Here is a 17,620-nt window from a genome sequence, read left to right as displayed (position 1 = left end):
GACACCCTCTTTTCTATTCCGACAATCAGCTTGAGGTCAAGGTTTCGAACACCCACACGCGGTGTTCACTCGGTCGATCTCGAACTGGATCTGAAAATTTTCTTGGGCGCTTACCAACGCACTATATGTCACTTGACCATTCAACGACGATGCCATCAGGAAGGACACCGAGCTCAGCAGACGTCCGCGCTTGGGGAGCCTGCTCAAGACTTTTCGAGATAGTGGATGCTAACTTCCCGCTGATATTATCTTCGCGGGCCCCAACATTTTGCACTGTCCGCATTTTCACGTGGCGCTTTTTATGTAAATTGGAAGTGTCGGCGCACGAAAATGGGCCTTACGAGCATGTGATTTCGTCTGAGTATACGCTGGGTAGGCAACTGGATCACGCTACTTGGATCATTAACCCATGATGTCTTGGTTTCTTGGTCTCCTGTGCTTCGCTCATTGGGAGCTCTTTTATTTCGCTGGAAGCCTGCGACATAGTAGCAAGGGCAAGTTGGTTTTCGGTATTAAAATGGCAACCCGCCTTCAAGCTCCATCGGTGACTTTTAGCTAAATTTAAGTGCTTCTAGATACGATCTAGATAGGCTTTAGCTGTCGAGCTAAACAAAACTAATGAAGCGTATAAAAGGGTACGGTAACTACATTATACACATGGATGGTGCTAGCTACCATAAACGACAAGCGGATCTTGCTCCTACTTGACGAACTGCCAAATCTGACATACAAGCATGGTTGCTCAGACGCAGTAAGGTTTTAGTTGTTTCCTATTTTATTCTGTGCTTTTTAGTCTACAACAATTTTTGTCATAATAGAAATTGACTTTGAACCAAGCTGGTTCATATCTCAGTTGCTGGAGCTTGTAAAAGCTCACAAGTTCAAACCACCCAACATAGCAGCTCGAGTCGCCCGAGAACAGAATAATTCATTGCTGTACACGCCTTCGTATCACCCCTTGCTGCAATATATCAAGCTTATATGGGAGCGCGTTTGCTTAACGACCTGCGGTCAACTTAGCATACCTTTCAGCCAAACTTACGACCGACTTTAAATGCATCAAATCATAGCACTGGTTGGAAGTACTACAAGCGTGTACTGCGATTATGGCTTAAGTACATGTCAGCCAGGCAGAGCGTGGGCTGGTCGACGAGGAGAAGCCTTGTGCAGTAGCTGATGAGGAAGGTGGTGAGTAATATCTCTTTAAAATTTACGCCAATCTGTATCTTCATTTTGAACGTTTTATTAGCGCCTGATCACAAAACGGTTTTGCATTTTCCACACTCTTGCCCAATAGAACTTACTCATTGTAGCAGCTTTTTGCATTTAAATGTCCCCGGAGACATCTTTTGTGGAGTCTGTACCGACAAAACGACTGCGAAACGGCCGCTTTTGACACCAATAGCATGATAAAAATGCGGGTTTACCGCATATCTAAATGTCATGTTTTGTTTTTTATTTAAAATTGCGCCCACCATGTGGCATTGATTACTAGTCTCTTTGTTTCTGCTGGTACAATGGGTATAAGAAAATGGTCGACTAAAATTGGTCATTCTTGTCACTTTTTAAAACGACCCTGCTGCGTGAGGTCAGAACTCATACGTAGGTCTTGAGGCTACGGAAACACAATTAATTAAATCGTTACCATTATCAACGCTTACAATAGATGGGGTGTACTCAATTGAGGACATTCCTCGCACTAAGCTTTAAGATTTAAATAATACGTATTTGCTTTTAAAAACTTGATGTTGTATAATTTTCTATATAGAACTGTTGAAATTTAGTAATACATCTGAGTTTGGTTTAATAAATATCCAATGAGGATTTAGCTATTTTCGTTGAGCATTAATGGCAATTGGTTTGCTATATCTTTTTTTGTATGAGTGTCTTAACATAATGACCCTCTTAGACTTATAAAAAGGGGTTTTGATAGAGCCTTTGTAAGAACGTCTGCTACCTTTTCATTGGTATTGCAGTATCTAATTTAAAATTCTTATCGCTCTACTTTTTTTTTACAAAGTGATATCGAATGTCAATGTGTTTGTTTCTGCTATGCCGTTCTGGGTTGTAGGAGAGTTTAATACAACTTTGATTGTCCTCAAGTAGCGTAATAGCATATGAGCTTTCGTGTTTAAGCTGTTATAAAGAAGCTTTAAGAAAATAACTTATTGCATGCAGTGACATAGGGCTATGTATTCGGCCTCTGTTGTGAACAGAACTTTGGTGTGGTGCCTCCTCGTTTGCCATGAAATTAGGTTTCCACACATATATGTGATATAGCCTCCAACAGATCGTCGTGTGTCTGGACAATTGGCGTAGTCTGCGTCGGAATATGCAGTGAGATAATGCTTTGACTCAAACTGCTCTAGGTTTTGCTTTCCGCCAAGGGTGATGCCAAGGTTGCGCGTACCGTTCAAGTTCTTCAAACCTCTCTTAACGGCATTACAGTGAGGTTTTCCTGGGTTTACCAGAAATTGACTGACCACTCCTAGAAAGTATGCGAGATCAGGTCTAGTTCCCATCATTACGTATATAAAGCTAACGACTGCCTCTCTGTACGGGATCGCTTTCATCTCATTCTTTTCTTCTGGTGTTTGGGGGCACATGGCTTTGGCCAGCTCCACACTAGGATCAGTGAGTGTACCAACCGGGTGTGCATCGAGATGAGAGAAGCGATCCAGGACTTTGGTAGCGTATTTCACTTGGTTGATGAAAATGGTGCGGTCCGTGCGGCTGCGTACGACTGACCAGCCCCAGATGTATTGAGCTTCACCGAGATCAGACACTTTGAAGCGCTTCTTAAGAGCGTTCTTTATGTTGTTTATGATGTCAAGCGTAGGAGCAATGATGAGAAGGTCGTCCACATAGAACTAGATGCAGCATGTAGCTCTATCCACAACTTCAATGAAAACACATTGGTATTTTATGACTTTGTGGAATTTCATGGTGAGGAGAAAAGGGCATAGGGTAAGATGCCAGATCAGAGGTGCCTGTTTGAGACCATTTAGGCTCTTCAATAGCTTGCAGACTAAGTGCTCTTTTCCTCGGACAGTAAACCCTTCAGGTCGCATCATGTAAATTTCCTCATCGAACTTTCCATTCAGGAAGGCTGTTTTAACATCCATTTGATGGATCACAAGGTCAAGGAGTGCTGCAATCGTCAGTAAAAATCGCAGCATTTCCACGTCGGAGAGAAAATTCAATGTCGTACTTTTGCAAAAACAAAACTTTTTATTACTAGGCGAGCTTTATAGCGATCAATACTGTCGTCTCCGTTGGATTTCACAGCGAATACCCATCGGCACTGGGGCCCTTCTCCCTGTCGGTAGTTTTGTGAGGACCCATGTTTTGTTGTCAACCAATGATTTTTATTCGCAAATGACTGTCTTCCAGTGTCGGGCTTCTGGTAGTTTTTGAGACTCCAGAAACGTGTTTGGTTCAGATATGTGTCTGATAACCAATAGAGTGTAAACATGAGTGAGATGCTCTTTTCATTTATTAATGTCGAGTGAACCATCAAGTAGGCACGAGTGTTCATCCGCGCTCTGAGCGTTCGTGTTGTGTTTGACTTTCTTCACCTTTACCGTAACCTCAACGGCAAGCGCATTGACGATGCGTTTTAGTAGTGAGGCTATCGGAGGGGGCGCTTGTGCTGTTGGTAGCGACGGCGGTAGATTCGGTGCTGGGCCGTGTTCGTCCGAGATTGTTGGTGTATTGAGGAATTCCAACTGTGGGAGACTCGTCTTCTTTAAACGTAACATCCCTGCTGTAGGTAACACGATTATTTTTTTCGTTTCAAGGAGTCTATATCCCTTTTTGTTTGATGGGAATCCTAAATGCATGCACTGCTTAGCACGTGGTTCGAGTTTTGTGCGCTGCATCTCAGGAATGTGAACGTAGGCAGTACACCCAAACACTTTGCTGTGGTGCGCGGATGGTTTTCGCTTGAACTATTTCTCGTATGGGGTGACCTTATCGGTTACCGAACTTGGAGAATTGTTCAGAAGATCAGCAACGTGTTTGACGCATTTATTGTTCAGAAGATCAGCGACGTGTTTGACGCCAAGGGACCTGCGGTAGTTATCATCAATGAGTAAAGCTCTGGTTCGCTCGAGTAATTTGCGCATGCGCCTCTCTGATACCCCATTTTTCTGGGGCGTTTACGCATTTGTGAATTGTGCGTGCCTATTGTACTTCTGAAAAATGATCTCTTCAAGTTTCTCATATTCTCGGGCATTGTCGCTTTGAAGATGTCTAGTTTCTGCATCGTGCATGCTCTCATTGAACTGGAGCTCGCCCACATCAGCACGAATAACGTTTATACAGCCCAAACTTTCGTTTGATGATGTAGATCAACATGTACCGTGAGTAGCCATCTATGAAGGTCAGAAAATATTGGCACTCCAAAAGTGTGGGGACGGGTAATGGACCAGTCAAATCGGAATGAACCTATTCAGGAGGGAGCTGTGACCGTTCAACGGTACGTTTATTGAATGGATTACGATGAGCTTTGGCGTACGTGCAGGAAGAGCAAAAGTAGTATTTCTTGGAATCAAAGTCCTTCAGACTTATGTCCATGACAGTGTTGGCTTAAGCCAGATCCAGCATAATGCGAAAGCTTGGATGGCCCATTCGTTTATGCCAAAGTAAAACATTATCAGGTTTACGTGAGGTGACCACATGGGCTGCCTGCCTTGAGGTTGCCGGGTTCGCTTGAAACAAGTAGAGCCGAGTCACTTCACCATTTTTGGCTTCAAATTTGGTTCGTCTAGCGAAGAATAGAACGCACTTCTTGGCGTTAATGAAGTTGATTTTGAAATCATATTCGACGGCTTGGCGCACAGAGAGTAGGTTGAACTTCAGCTGGGGCCCATATAGCTCGTCGGTCAGGGAGATTTCTCGTTCCTTTCCCTTCGTGTCCTTGAATGTCATCTTGACGTCACCAGTTCCTTTGATCGGTATCTAGTGATTGCCGCCGACATTGATTGACTTGCCAGCACTTGTGATCAGCTTCTCAAACCACTCCGGATTGGACGTAACGTGGTGAGTGTAGCCCGAGTCGACAGTCCACACTGGGTCGTGCTTCGCATATTGAGCGTTGAGACTTACCGCCTCGGTTTCTTGGCTGAGGTCCAGTCTGGTGATGGCTATGATTCCGTCCTCGTTGTCGGAGTCGGTGCCCTTGCGGCGACCGTGAAGTTTATTGCGACCCTTGGATTTCCCACAGGTATTCTTCCGGTTGCCGTTCTGGCTTCTGTTTCGATTGCTGTTCTGGTTGCTCTTGTAGTCATTCCGTTTATGATTCCGTGACTTGCTGCCAAAGCTGTCCTTGTAAGGATGCTGTCGAGATTGATTCGACGAAGTTTCAGTTTAAAGTTGGCGGGGAGCACCGTTCCTGCCTTTACCTGGCCATTTTGTAGGTGGCGCTGTAGGACGTAGCAGTTGACATTTTCGTGGTTGGAGCGCAGGCAGTATGTACAATTCATCGTTGAGATGAGTACCTGGCTCTCTTGACAGGGAACTGGAACCAAGGCTGGTTTGGGTGTACTAAATCATGTAGAGCTTGCTCGTTACGGGTTTCCCTCAACTCGGGTGCTCCTCGTTTGAGTGTGTAGCGGTTTTCCGCCAGCTCATTCTGTACCTTGGCCTCGATCTGACGCCTCAGCCCTTTGCAGGGAATGAATTTCCTGCTACCCTTCCAGGCCGATAGTTGCTGCTTTCATTTTCCAGGTAGCGCATGGTACAAGTAGAGTGACTTCTGTTCGTCACTGAGCACACTGTTTGTGGCTTCGGAGGCAACCTTCATGGCGGATTCGATGTCAATCATAAATGCCGTAAGGTCTGCACCTTCTTTGTACTTGAGTGCCACCAGGTATGATAGCACATGGTACGGGTCGCCGTGAAGGGAAGCACCTTCGTACTTGCTACAGATCGTCTCGAAGATCTCAAACGCAGTAGTCTTGTCCTTGACCATGAGAAAATGTTGGTCTTGATAAGGAAAGCCTGGCTCTCCCCAGATATGGCCCCACATTCAGATTAAAAACAAAAATAAATTTAGGTTAGCCTACAGTTGTACTATAACCTTAGCACCGTCGTCTAGTAGTAGTACTTGACGATGCCCTTGATCAGAGCGTGCAGGACTTCGGTTCCATTCGCCTTCGGCGGAGCAAACCAGTTGCGTCACATGTACTCGTCCAAGTACATGGACAGCAGCTCCTTCTTCATGCCGCGCATTGCCTGTCTCAAATACGCTGGTAAGTATAATCGTATACGTATATACGTATAGGTATAAAATGTATACGAACCTTCACATGCTGCATAATGCAGATTTCCCAGGCGCCCTCGACACGGTTAGTGTGGGCGCCTGTGATAGGGTCCACGTACGTCTTGCTGTGGTTGACCCACATGCGTTTGTAGTTCATACCTCGTAGGTGTCGGTTGTTGGCCAGCGTGTGCTTGCCATTCACCGACACGTACGAGGTGAACTGGTCGCTCATGATGGTAGTGCTACAATCATTTAGATACGTTAGTTAAGTGAAAATAAGTAAATATATAAACTACACACCTACCCAGGGGGGATGTGCTTCTTGATCACCGCTGACAAAGTCGGCTTCGTACAAACCCATACGTGAGGACCCCGAACCAGCGGTTCGTCGTCCGGTCCACGCCGCCGAACAACCAGAAGTCCGGATACCGCCGCCCGCGGTTGTACTTGGAGTTCTTCTTGAGTGAAGTTTCGTCGATCTCGACGACATGGCCTTCGCCTCCAATATCCATGGGGATGGACATCATCTCCTGGGAGCATATGTCCCTACAATAGGTATACCATTGCATTGCTGCATGGGCTTTTACACCCACCATGACGGCTGCCGCTGTCACGGGGGTGCGCGCGCACCAGTGACAGAGCAACCGCACCAACTTCCCAATGGGCAGCTTGCTCTTAGAGAAAAAGGAGTTGGTGCGGATGCTCCGCTCCGTCCTGCACGCGGCTCGCGAGCACCGCCACCGCTCGTGCCCCACGTCTAGCTGCATGGACGTGGTGCGCTTCGGGCACAGCAGTGACGGCGCTAGCCAATGAAACGACATGGCCCAGGCCACGGTCGACGAAGCGCTTGATGTAATTTCAATCACTCCGTCGAACGTGGTGTTCTTCAGCCCTCGACGTCTACCGGACGGGGACTTTCCGACATAAACGACATGTCCGCCGCGCTTGACGTCGCCTCTCCCAAGGCCGACGAAATGGTGGGCTCCTCACCGAGCGAGTCCTCCCCGATGCCATCTCCGCAAGTTCGAATGCACCCACAGCCGGAGTCGACGGCGATGTGGAAAGGGGGCTATCGGAGCCGAGCTCGTAATCGGAGTCACTGGTGTAGTTGATACGCTCATAGAAGCCGAGGAGGTTCTTCCCTTCGAGAGCGGCAGTGACGCGGGTCTTCCAGACGATGAAGTTCCGGCCATTGAGGCCCGGAAACTCACGGTCGTCAGTGGTGGAGGCTTGCGCTGGGCTTATAACCTGTTGGAGTGGAGGTGATGAAGTGGAGGTGATGAAGTGGAGGAGCTTGAGTGGATGAGAGAAAAAAGAGTTTTGATTGAAATTTATAAGTCTGTCTTCATCGAGTTTCCTGGGCACCATTGATTTACCTTTCTTGTAAATGTTGATGCAATCGCTTCATCCAGGGCTGATACAGAGCATATTTCGTTTGGTAAGACATTTTGTACAATAATTTGAACGCTATGTCACATATCATTGACGGAAGTGTTCCAACACCTGCTTTTGTTATTTTTTAGCGCCTAAAATGTGAGTTTATGAAATAAGCATTAGAAATGTGAAAAATGCTAATTTGCGTTTTTCGTATTTTTTCTAAAAATGCGGCGCAGTCGAAGCCGCAGCCGTAGTGCATCCGTGGACAGCTTGGGCCGTCGCCGACGTCGCGACTCGTCGTACAGCAGTCGCCGACGTCGTTCCGTCTCCTCTTCGCATTCCCGCTCGCGCTCACCTTCTTACGGGCGCCACAGAAGCCGCCGGAGTCGCAGTGGTAGCCGTGGACGCAGTCGAAGTCGCCGCCGTCTGTACCACAGCCGCAGCAGATCTAAGAGCCTGTCACCAGTGCGTCGTCGACGCTCTACCTCCCGCTCGAAGCCGCGTAAAGTGAAGGATGCCACGAAGGAGCAGGCCAAGCCACAGGTTAAAGAACAGCAGGAGGAGATCAATGCTATGTCGCATTTAAGCGAAGAGGAGCAAATGAAGTTGCTACTCGGTATTGGAGGCTTCGACTCAACCAAAGGGAAGGCTGTAGAAGAGAATCTGAAGAGCGCAGCCACGGGCACGGCACGACGCGAGACGAAGAGGGAGTACAGACAGTACATGAACCGCAGAGGAGGGTTCAATCGCCCTCTGGACATGTCCTAGAAGCCCACTTCTCGCAACATTTGAGCAAGTTTTCAACATAGTCTTCGGAAAATAAAATTTTCTCTTAGTCAAAATTTCACTGCGACTAGTCGAGAGAGACGCTTCATTGTTCACATGAACTCTGAGTGGGAAGAAGCTTTTGACGAGGTCTCTGGCCGTGCCTATTACTTAAATCGAGTGTATGAAGTAGTCCATCTTCATCCATAGAGTATAACCTCAGTATCTCACTAGTCTTTGTTATGTCTCTAAACAGCACAGGAGATACGTCATGGACACTACCAGGGGAAGATACCGCAGGAGCTGGAGCTTCGACCTCTGAGAATGAATGGCAGGAGAGTTTCGATGAAGACTCTCAGATCGTATATTACTACAATATCCACACTGGAGAAACCTCTTGGACGCTACCTGAAGACGAGATGGACCTCTCCTACTTAACTTTCGCTGTAGTACGACTGCAGTCTATGTTCCGCGGTATTAGAGATCGAAAGCGAGCTCGACGACTGGTAGCGTCACAGTATCAATGTACTATTGACCCCGACACCGGAAAAATACTATTTACAAATCTAGACACCAACACGTCGTCGTGGACTAAGCCGGCGCTGTTTGGTCCGCTTCAGATTCCAGATAACGGAGAAATTGAAGAGGAGGATGACGACGAAGATGAGGACTTTGAAGAGTTCCTACTAGACGCTGCACAAGACGCTGAAGACGAAAAGTCCGCTGCAATGATAGCTGTGAATGACGTTGAGACTGCACTGGATGAAGCCACCAAGAAGAAGATGCAGCGGAAGTATCCTCGCTCGAAAGCTCAGCAAATCGTCGATACCGCTGAGGACGCAGAACAAGCTCCGATACTGAATATGAGTGGCCTAGACGCATGGAAACTGTCGTCGCGTATCTGGAATCTCCAGTATCTAAAGAGTCTCGTGCTCTCCCGCAATTGTCTGACTCGAATTCCTTCCGGAATCCAGGACTTGATTCACCTCGAAGAGTTAGATGTGAGTTTTAATCAACTCACAAGACTCCCGTCGTGTCTACAGACCACAACGTCGTTGACTTCAATCTGTGCGTCGCATAATTTAATCCAGACTTTTTCTCCAAAATTGTGGAAACTACGAGAGATTCGCTATCTCGATCTCTCGTACAACCGACTCAAAGAGTTACCGTTCGTGGAAGGAGACTTGAAACTACTTCGAGAAACAGGAGAATGGCAAGTCGGTGTTGGGCTTCTGGAGCATCTACAAGTGCTGCGTTTAAGTAACAATCAGCTTGTCGAAGTTCCCAAATCGATCGAAAAATGTAGCCATCTCACTCTACTGGACATATCCAACAACCAACTCTCTTCACTTAGTGACGAAATCTCCGCATTGACTTCTCTTCATCGAATGATACTTCACCATAACGCTCTACATGAATTACCGGAGGCAATCGGCAATCTAGAAATGTTACAAGAGCTAGATCTGGCTCACAACAGTCTGGTAACTTTACCCGAAAGCATCGGAATGTTGCGCAATCTCAAGACTCTGACGCTCGTTTCGAACCAGTTGAGACTTCTACCGAATGAATTTGGGTCACTAAGTCAGCTGCGTCACCTCGATCTCGACAACAACCCGAAACTTATCACCCTCGAAGCCTTTTTCCGACATCTTCCGAGCGTTGAGTTCCTCTCTGCGTCATCGTGTGGCATCGTCACCTTCGCGTCGTTGGATTTCCTTAAGGACTCGCCAGTAGAAAAACTTCGACTCAATCACAACGCACTGCAGGAATTCCCGTTACTCATCGGTCATGCTGCCATGCAAGACACACTCCAAGAGCTCGATTTATCGGACAGCCACCTCACTCAAGTTCCGTTAGCAGTGTTACTATACTGCAGTCACTTGCAGTATTTCGACCTCTCAAGCAATTCACTACGAGTCCTACCAACTGAAATCGGTCATCTACGAAGACTAGAAGTCTTAAATCTGAGCTCAAATACACTTCAAGCACTTCCAGATGAGCTCACACAACTCCCTCGACTACGACAGCTTAAATGCGATCATAACCAACTCGGACAACTGCCTCTACGCTTGGGAAATCTCGTGCAGCTGACCAAGTTGAATGTATCATTCAATCGCCTTCGCTCCATGCCGACGTCTCTGATGGAGATGACACAGCTGCAGTCTCTGTATGCTAGTGACAACTTGATGGCTACACCGCCACCAGCACTGAACTGCTACTGTGATTTTTCCAACAACATATTCACGACTCAGCAGCACCAACGGCAACAGAACCGTCGAGATGGACTCGCTCTTGCGTTCAAATACGTTGATACTCAAGAGTTCAACCGAGCAGAAGAACTATTGACCAAGTTGATAAACGAAGTGGAGACACTTCCTTACGTCGAAAAGAAGCGTCAGAGCCCTCAGCTGCATTTCAAACGCGGACTTTGTCGCTATATGCTGGTACATTCTTCTTTAAGTTTTGTCCATCACAACGTAAGCTAACACATTTCTACTCTCTCCTCTAGCTGAAAAAAGCAAAACAGGTGATCGAAGACACTTCCGTTATGATAAGCAACTACGAGAAGGAAATACATGGAGTGGAGTTGATGCATACTCACCAACTTCGGGGTAAAGGGAATTACAAGAAAACTCACGAGGGACAGCCGGAATCTCCGAATAATAACGACGAAGACTCGGTTAGAAAAGCGTATACTGAGACTGTATACAGACGTACACAAGCACGTCAAGATCATGAATTATTCGCGAATGGGGCGCTGACAGACCTGCACGAGGCAATTAAATCTAAGTGCCGTGAACTCACGACGGCATTTCACCTCAAAGGCCTCGTTCACATGGCGTTGCATCAGTATCCTGATGCCATTGACAACTTCACTAAAGCGCTAAAACAAGTCCACGCATCACTCCCAGACCCCAACATCACGGACAACCAGCAGGAAATAATTGATGAATTGGAGCCCATATCTACCATCCCTGAAGCCAGTATCCAGCTCTTCTTGCGTCGTGCTGAAGCATATCGCAGTCTTGGACAGCTACCATCCGCCATCGCAGACTTACACCACGTCCTTTCACACCATCCAGTCCAGCATGATAGCGCAAGTATTGTCAAGCTTAAACAGGAATACGTCCAAGCATGGGAAGCCGAACAAGCGGGTTGCAAAGTCGACGACGCTGCTCTTCTACGTGCCTTTGACGTCGAGACTCGATCGGGTCTTGCTCGACGACCAGAAGTCTTTGACATCCACGCTGAAGCACTCACAGCAGCTACAGCCAAGAAGAAAGCCGGGAAGCATAAACCTAAGCGAACACCAGCAGCCGAACGATTTAAACTTGACTGTGAAGCTCACACGGAGCTGCTGATAGAGAAGCGGAAGCAAGCGCGAGCTCCATTTGAAGAGATCAGCAAACGCAGTCAAGTTTTCTTGGCCCGAGCACGAGATTTTAAACGCGAGATTCGAGCTAATCTCCAGATGGAGATGGAGGAGAATCGACAGCGCCATATCGAGCGAGAAATCGCTCGTGACGCGGAGAGAAAACGACTCGAAGTACAGCGAGAAGTTGAAGAGCAGATGTTCATGAAGTTCGAAGACGAGTGGATGCACTGGGTTGTGAGTGAGGAACTTCGACTTGAAAATGAACTCAAACGTCGCGCATATGAAGCCCAACAACGCGCAGATGAAGCTCAACGACGTGCAGACGCAAAAGTTGCATATGCCGCGAGACTGGCGAAACGCGGTGGTAAACGACAATCGTCGGTGGGCCAACGCGGTAAAGGCAGCTCGAAACGTTAGTTGGAATATTTTCGGTTGCGAGACAGTTAAGTTGTAACACTTTCAGACGATTACGCTGCTCTTTTGCCCGCAGGCGTGTGACCGTCGCGGTGTTGGCTACGGAATAACATTTAATGTAAACCAGATAAACGTCTCGTGTGGTACCTGCACACACAATTCTCAATACAACAAGGTTATCAAAAGGTACCGCGGACTGAAGGTTTATTACCTACTACTAGTAGTATAACTCGGTCGACATTTTGGGACGAAATCATGTCTGTGATGTCGAATTAAACTCTTCAAAACACTAGGGATTCAATCTTGAGATTTGAAAACACAGCAAAAGCATCCGTTTTTAGAGATAGTCCGGAGCGGTGCTTAAAGTCAAGGTAATCGCAAAAAGCCTATGCCCGCGGCTGCGCTCTTCAGATTCTCTTCTAAAGCCTTTCCTTTGGTTGAGTCGAAGCCACCAATACCGAGTAGCGGAGCAAAGCAGACTGTTGGCTCTTTTCACTAAGTGATTCTAAGTTGGCTTCCATGGAATACAATTTCCTAGCTCTTAAGAGCCGAAGTTGAATGCGAACGTAGTATTACGTCCTGTCGTCCGAGTCGTCTTCGTCGCAGTCTTCGACATTTGAACCACCTTCATCGTCTATATCCGACTTTGTCGGCGCGTTCCAGTTGCTCCTAACATCCACAACTGGATCATCCACGCTAAAATGCTATTTATACTAAGACTCGTAAATAAATAATGGCATCGTCAGGCAATGAGTCAGAAATACAGTTAGGCTATTTAGCTAGCAAAATACATACTACATGTAAGTGATGGGATCTGTATCGCTTCGTTAAAATGTACCTCCGTCCGAAAAAAAAGCAGGATGGGCGGGCAAAATTAATTTTAAGAACAGAAACCCTTTAAACGAGCAGCTGATTGGTCTTAATTGCTGTTTAGATTACGGCAATTGTTTTGGTCGACGTTTGAAGCAAATCGGCCACCTGGTCGCAAAGTTATCGTTATGCAAAGTTCGTGGTGAAGATGTGAAATTTGAAAATCTTTCGCCAGGATGTCAATTTTACACTAAATGTCATAGAAACCTGTAGAGATGTAGCGCGTGAGATTCTCTGTTGAGCGGTGCCGTGTAGAGTGCCTAAATATTTCTACGGTCTGGTTTGCAGCGTCCGGCAACAACAACAGCATTTGTATGGGAGTACTTAAGTGGAATACGACAGTACTATCAAATGACTTGAATTTGTAAGCATGCCGCTTTTATTTTCGGACACGGTTTAAATAGATGCCCCGCTTATATTTTCGGACAGAGGTATCAGTAGTTTATTGACAACTTTTTTTTAATTGTCACACTCACAATATATAATTGTAATGGGTCTCGAAGAGAAATCAATTATGGAAGGGGAAGTCCAAAACCATAAAATACATTATGCGCATAAGAAAAGTACAGTATGGTGAGCAGAATATACTTTTAGTAAGAAAAAAAACGTGGGGTTAAGCTGTACGTAGCACTCACTACCAGAGAAACATGGAAAAAATTAAGCCGAAACGATTTAATTTTAAAAAATTTCATGGGATCGTTTGCCGTCAATAGAGTGATCTGGTAAAATCTGGAGAATGAGGGATGGACGGACACTGACAGTGCAGGACATTCCTGTGCAGGTTGGTTTTAAACCTAATTTTTCCATAAGATCAATACAATGCCTGGCGCGACAAAGCGTGAGCGATCGGATAGCCCAGGCCCCGAGGGCAGCAAGCGTACTCGATCAGAGCTACCACGACCAAACGGTAGCAGCCCGCTAGCTTCGTGTTGCAATGCACTTGTTCCTGCCGAATTACTGGGGCTACCTCATGTTGTTAAAGCAATTAAAAGGTTTCTTTTGACGCCGGTCGACGCAATTGTGGAGGCAGCAAAGTCGGGTCAAGTAGTGTGGCTGGACCAGCTACTGGCACGATATGAGTGTGATGTGGCGAATGCGCTTGTGGTCGCTGCTACCCATGGCCACTTAAGTTGTGTCAAGACGTTGCAGAGCAAATATGTTTATTCTTCTGGAAATATTCAGACCTTTGACAAGGCGACCGAAGCTGCTGCTGCTAATGGACATCTCCGCGTCTTGAAGCGGTTGATGTCGGTGATATTTACTCCTGGTGTGTCTGGCCCTGGTTGCTTACTTATAGCAACTGCATGTGCAGCACTGGATGTTGCATCAGCGAACGGACATCTCGCAGTGGTGCGCTACCTTGTGCAACATGCCAAGGATAAACATTACATTAGAGGCCTCAAGACAAGTAAAATATTGGCGCGTGCAATTTCCGGAGGGCACGAAGACGTGGTGGAATATCTTTTTAGCCTTAATAGCTCTCTATGGGACTTAGTGGAGGCCTTTATCGCGGCGGTGACACAGAAGCAACATGCACTTGCGGACAGGATTTTCGATGCGTACTGCCACGAAGATAAAATGGATTTATTGTATGGAGTAGCGAGTCGTGAAGCGGGTACGGAAGCAGTGAAATACTTGTACTACAACAAGGGACAAAACGATTCCGGTTTGATTAGCAATGCGTTTGTTTACGCTGCATGCAATTTTCATATCGCTACGGGATTTCCTGTATGACACGACACGAGTTACCACGAACGCGTTTGACAAGGCGATGAACAACGCAGCTAGGTTTCCGCGGAATGGAGTAGATACCATGGCATTTCTCTGCAGTAAGGACTGTGCTTCCAGTCACGCACTTGAGGTAGCATTTGCGCTTTCACGCACCTTTACAATGGTCAAGATTCTGTACGAAACCTATCGGATATCGGAGGAAGAAATTGTATATGCGTTCAAGGATGCATCTGGCTGGGGAAGAACCAACCTCAACATTTATAATGAGGATCGAGCTCAGATCGTGAAGCTGCTGTACAAGGAGCAGTGCATCTCACCTGAAGTTATCGATAAAGCGTTGGTGACCGCAGTATTTCACGATCAAAGTGAAATTGCGGAGCTGCTGTGTAATGATCCCCGCGTTTCCTTTGATGCGATATGTGATGCGTTCGCGGGGACCAACAGCCCAAAGAGTGTATATTTGCTGAGATATTTGTATGGCAAACAGTGGACGAAGCCTGACGCGATGCTAAGAGCGTTCCGGAAAGCAGCATTTCGCGGTCGTGTGGAGGGTGCACAGGTGATAGTGGATATTATATTCCAGAGCAAAAATGTACCAAGAACACTAAAGCACAAGATTTTGGCGCTTGCAATGGAAGAAAATGTGTTGCACTACCTCCAAAATATCGAGTTTGGATACTGTACTCGCAGTATGCGAAAGGAGATATTGCAGCTGACAACAACCAGGGCAGCCAAGATATGCGCGCAGAAGATTTTTGACACTGGCGAGCTCTGATCGCCGCGGAATTTCTAGTCCAATTTCAACAATTTTTGACATATGTCTTAAGCATTTTTAAGTAAAAGATAAAAAAGGTTACATGAGTAGCTTGATTCTCCTCTAGAGCACGGTACACGTCGGATAGACGAAATTAGAATCACTCTGCTTGATGTGTTTTTGAAACACATCAAGCAGAGTGATTCTATATTGGCTTGTATGCGTAAGCTTAGATACAATTCTCTAGCTTTCAAGCGCCGAAGTTGAAGGCGAATGTGGTCTTCTTATCAGTCAGCGTCTCGTCTTCGTCGTTCTCCTCGACATTCGAACCACTATCAGCGTCTGCATCCCTAACATCAGACTTTGTCGGCGCGTTCCAGTTGCTCCTAACATCCACAACTGTATCATCCACGCAGGGTTTCCTAAAATACTATTTTTACGGAGGGAGCTAAGACTCGTAAATAAATAATGGCCTCGTCAGGCAATGAGTCAGAAATACAGTTTGGCTATTTAGCTACTGTAGCAGCAGAATACATACTAAGTAATGGGATCTGTATCTCTTGCTTAGAATATATGATCTATCAGTAGTTTATTAGCAATTATTTGTCACACTCACAATATATAATTGTAATGGGTCTCGAAGAGAAATCAATTATGGAAGGGGAAGTCCAAACCCATAAAATACATTATGCGCGAAAAAAGTACAGTACAGTATGGTGAGCAGAAAATACTTTTAGTAAGAAAAAAAACGTCACCTTTGGGGGGTTAAGCTGTACGTAGCACTACCAGAGAAACATGAAAAAATTAAGCCGAAACGATTTAATTTTAAGAAATACCATGGGATCGTTTGCTGTCAATAGAGTGTTTTGTGAGTTGTAGCTCTTAGACACGCTCCGCGAAGTAACAAACAAGCTCCTTGGTGCAAAGGGAAAATATGAAGACTGAATTACTTTGTGTCAGTTGCTCTGCTTCCTGAGCATTGACCAACACTCACGGGCCTTTGCCCTCTCTCATATAACGATCTGGTTTCTTTGCTGTTCCAGCTTTCTTCAATCTGCGCCAGGCCTCGATGCACAATCCAACACGCCCTTCTCGAAGATCGGTCTTCGATGTCGAATACTGGTCTTCGACTACTTTTCTGCTCCAATGCCTGCAATCAGCAACAATCCTTTCAGTCGCTTCTTGTCCAGAGGCTTGGTGAACGTGTCGGCAGGGTTTGTTTCCCCCCTCAGCTTATGCAACTCCACAGTGCCTTTTTGCACTTGCTCTCGAACGTAATGCCACCGTAATTCAATGTGGCGCGTACGTCTGCTGTAGGTAGGATTAGTTGCCATCACGTGAGCAACTTGACTGTCAATTCCTACACGCAATTTCACATCGTGCTGCGGTAAAATCTCTTGCAAAACATTTTTCCCAGCAACTGCCTTCATTGTGGCTTCACACGCTGCAATGTACTCCGCCTCCGCGGTCGACAACGCGATGACGGATTGTCTTCGTGACATCCATGCTACAGCTCCGCCTGCCAGCGTAAACACGAAACCAGTAGTGCTCTTTCTTTGATCGGGGTCATTAGCCCAATCACTGTCACAGTAACCCTGCAACACCAACTCCTTCGAGTTGTTCTTCTTTTTCTCGTACTTGATTCCATAATCCAAAGTCCCGGCCAAGTAGCGCAGCACTCTCTTTACCGTACCAATTGGCTTCGCCGATGGGCTCGCTACGAAGCGACTCAGTTCGCCTAATGAATAAGCCAAGTCCGGTCTGGTACTTGTAGCCAGGTACATGAGCATACCAATGGCATCACGGTATGGAAAGCTGCTGTCTGCACTCTCCTTCTCTCCAAGAGGTGTGAGCCGTGAATTCACTTCCATTGGATTTCCTACTGCATATGCGTTTTCAAATCCCAGCTTGCTAAGAATCTCTGTTGCGTACTTGCCTTGACTGATCATAATGTACTCTGGTGTGTGAGTCACTTCCACACCTAAGTACTGTGTTAACAGCCCTTGGTCCTTGAGACCGTACGTGTTGTCCAAGTCCATGAACAACTGATCCTTGTACTCCTTGCTGT

At 46.4% G+C, this 17,620-nt stretch overlaps 2 protein-coding genes across 2 annotated transcripts; both read left to right on the top strand.

Annotated features, from left to right (window-relative positions):
- Positions 1-7,197: 7,197 nt before the first annotated feature.
- On the top strand, positions 7,198-8,483 carry PITG_11417 (U4/U6.U5 small nuclear ribonucleoprotein 27 kDa protein, putative; the record flags this gene model as incomplete). The annotated part of the gene is made up of 3 exons (XM_002900955.1): positions 7,198-7,351; positions 7,389-7,527; positions 7,879-8,483. 3 exons carry the CDS (start codon positions 7,198-7,200, stop codon positions 8,408-8,410), a joined length of 825 nt encoding a protein of 274 aa, XP_002901001.1.
- Positions 8,484-8,524: 41 nt separating this feature from the next.
- PITG_11416 (uncharacterized protein) lies at positions 8,525-12,200 on the top strand (the record flags this gene model as incomplete). Its single annotated transcript, XM_002900954.1, has 3 exons — positions 8,525-8,589; positions 8,664-10,851; positions 10,917-12,200. 3 exons carry the CDS (start codon positions 8,525-8,527, stop codon positions 12,198-12,200), a joined length of 3,537 nt encoding a protein of 1,178 aa, XP_002901000.1.
- Positions 12,201-17,620: the final 5,420 nt, after the last annotated feature.

This window comes from Phytophthora infestans, genomic scaffold (genome assembly GCF_000142945.1).
Source record: "Phytophthora infestans T30-4 supercont1.23 genomic scaffold, whole genome shotgun sequence".
Classification (NCBI taxonomy): domain Eukaryota; phylum Oomycota; class Peronosporomycetes; order Peronosporales; family Peronosporaceae; genus Phytophthora; species Phytophthora infestans.
Note: the sequence above shows the minus strand (reverse complement) of the source record. Positions and strands in the feature narration are given on the sequence as shown.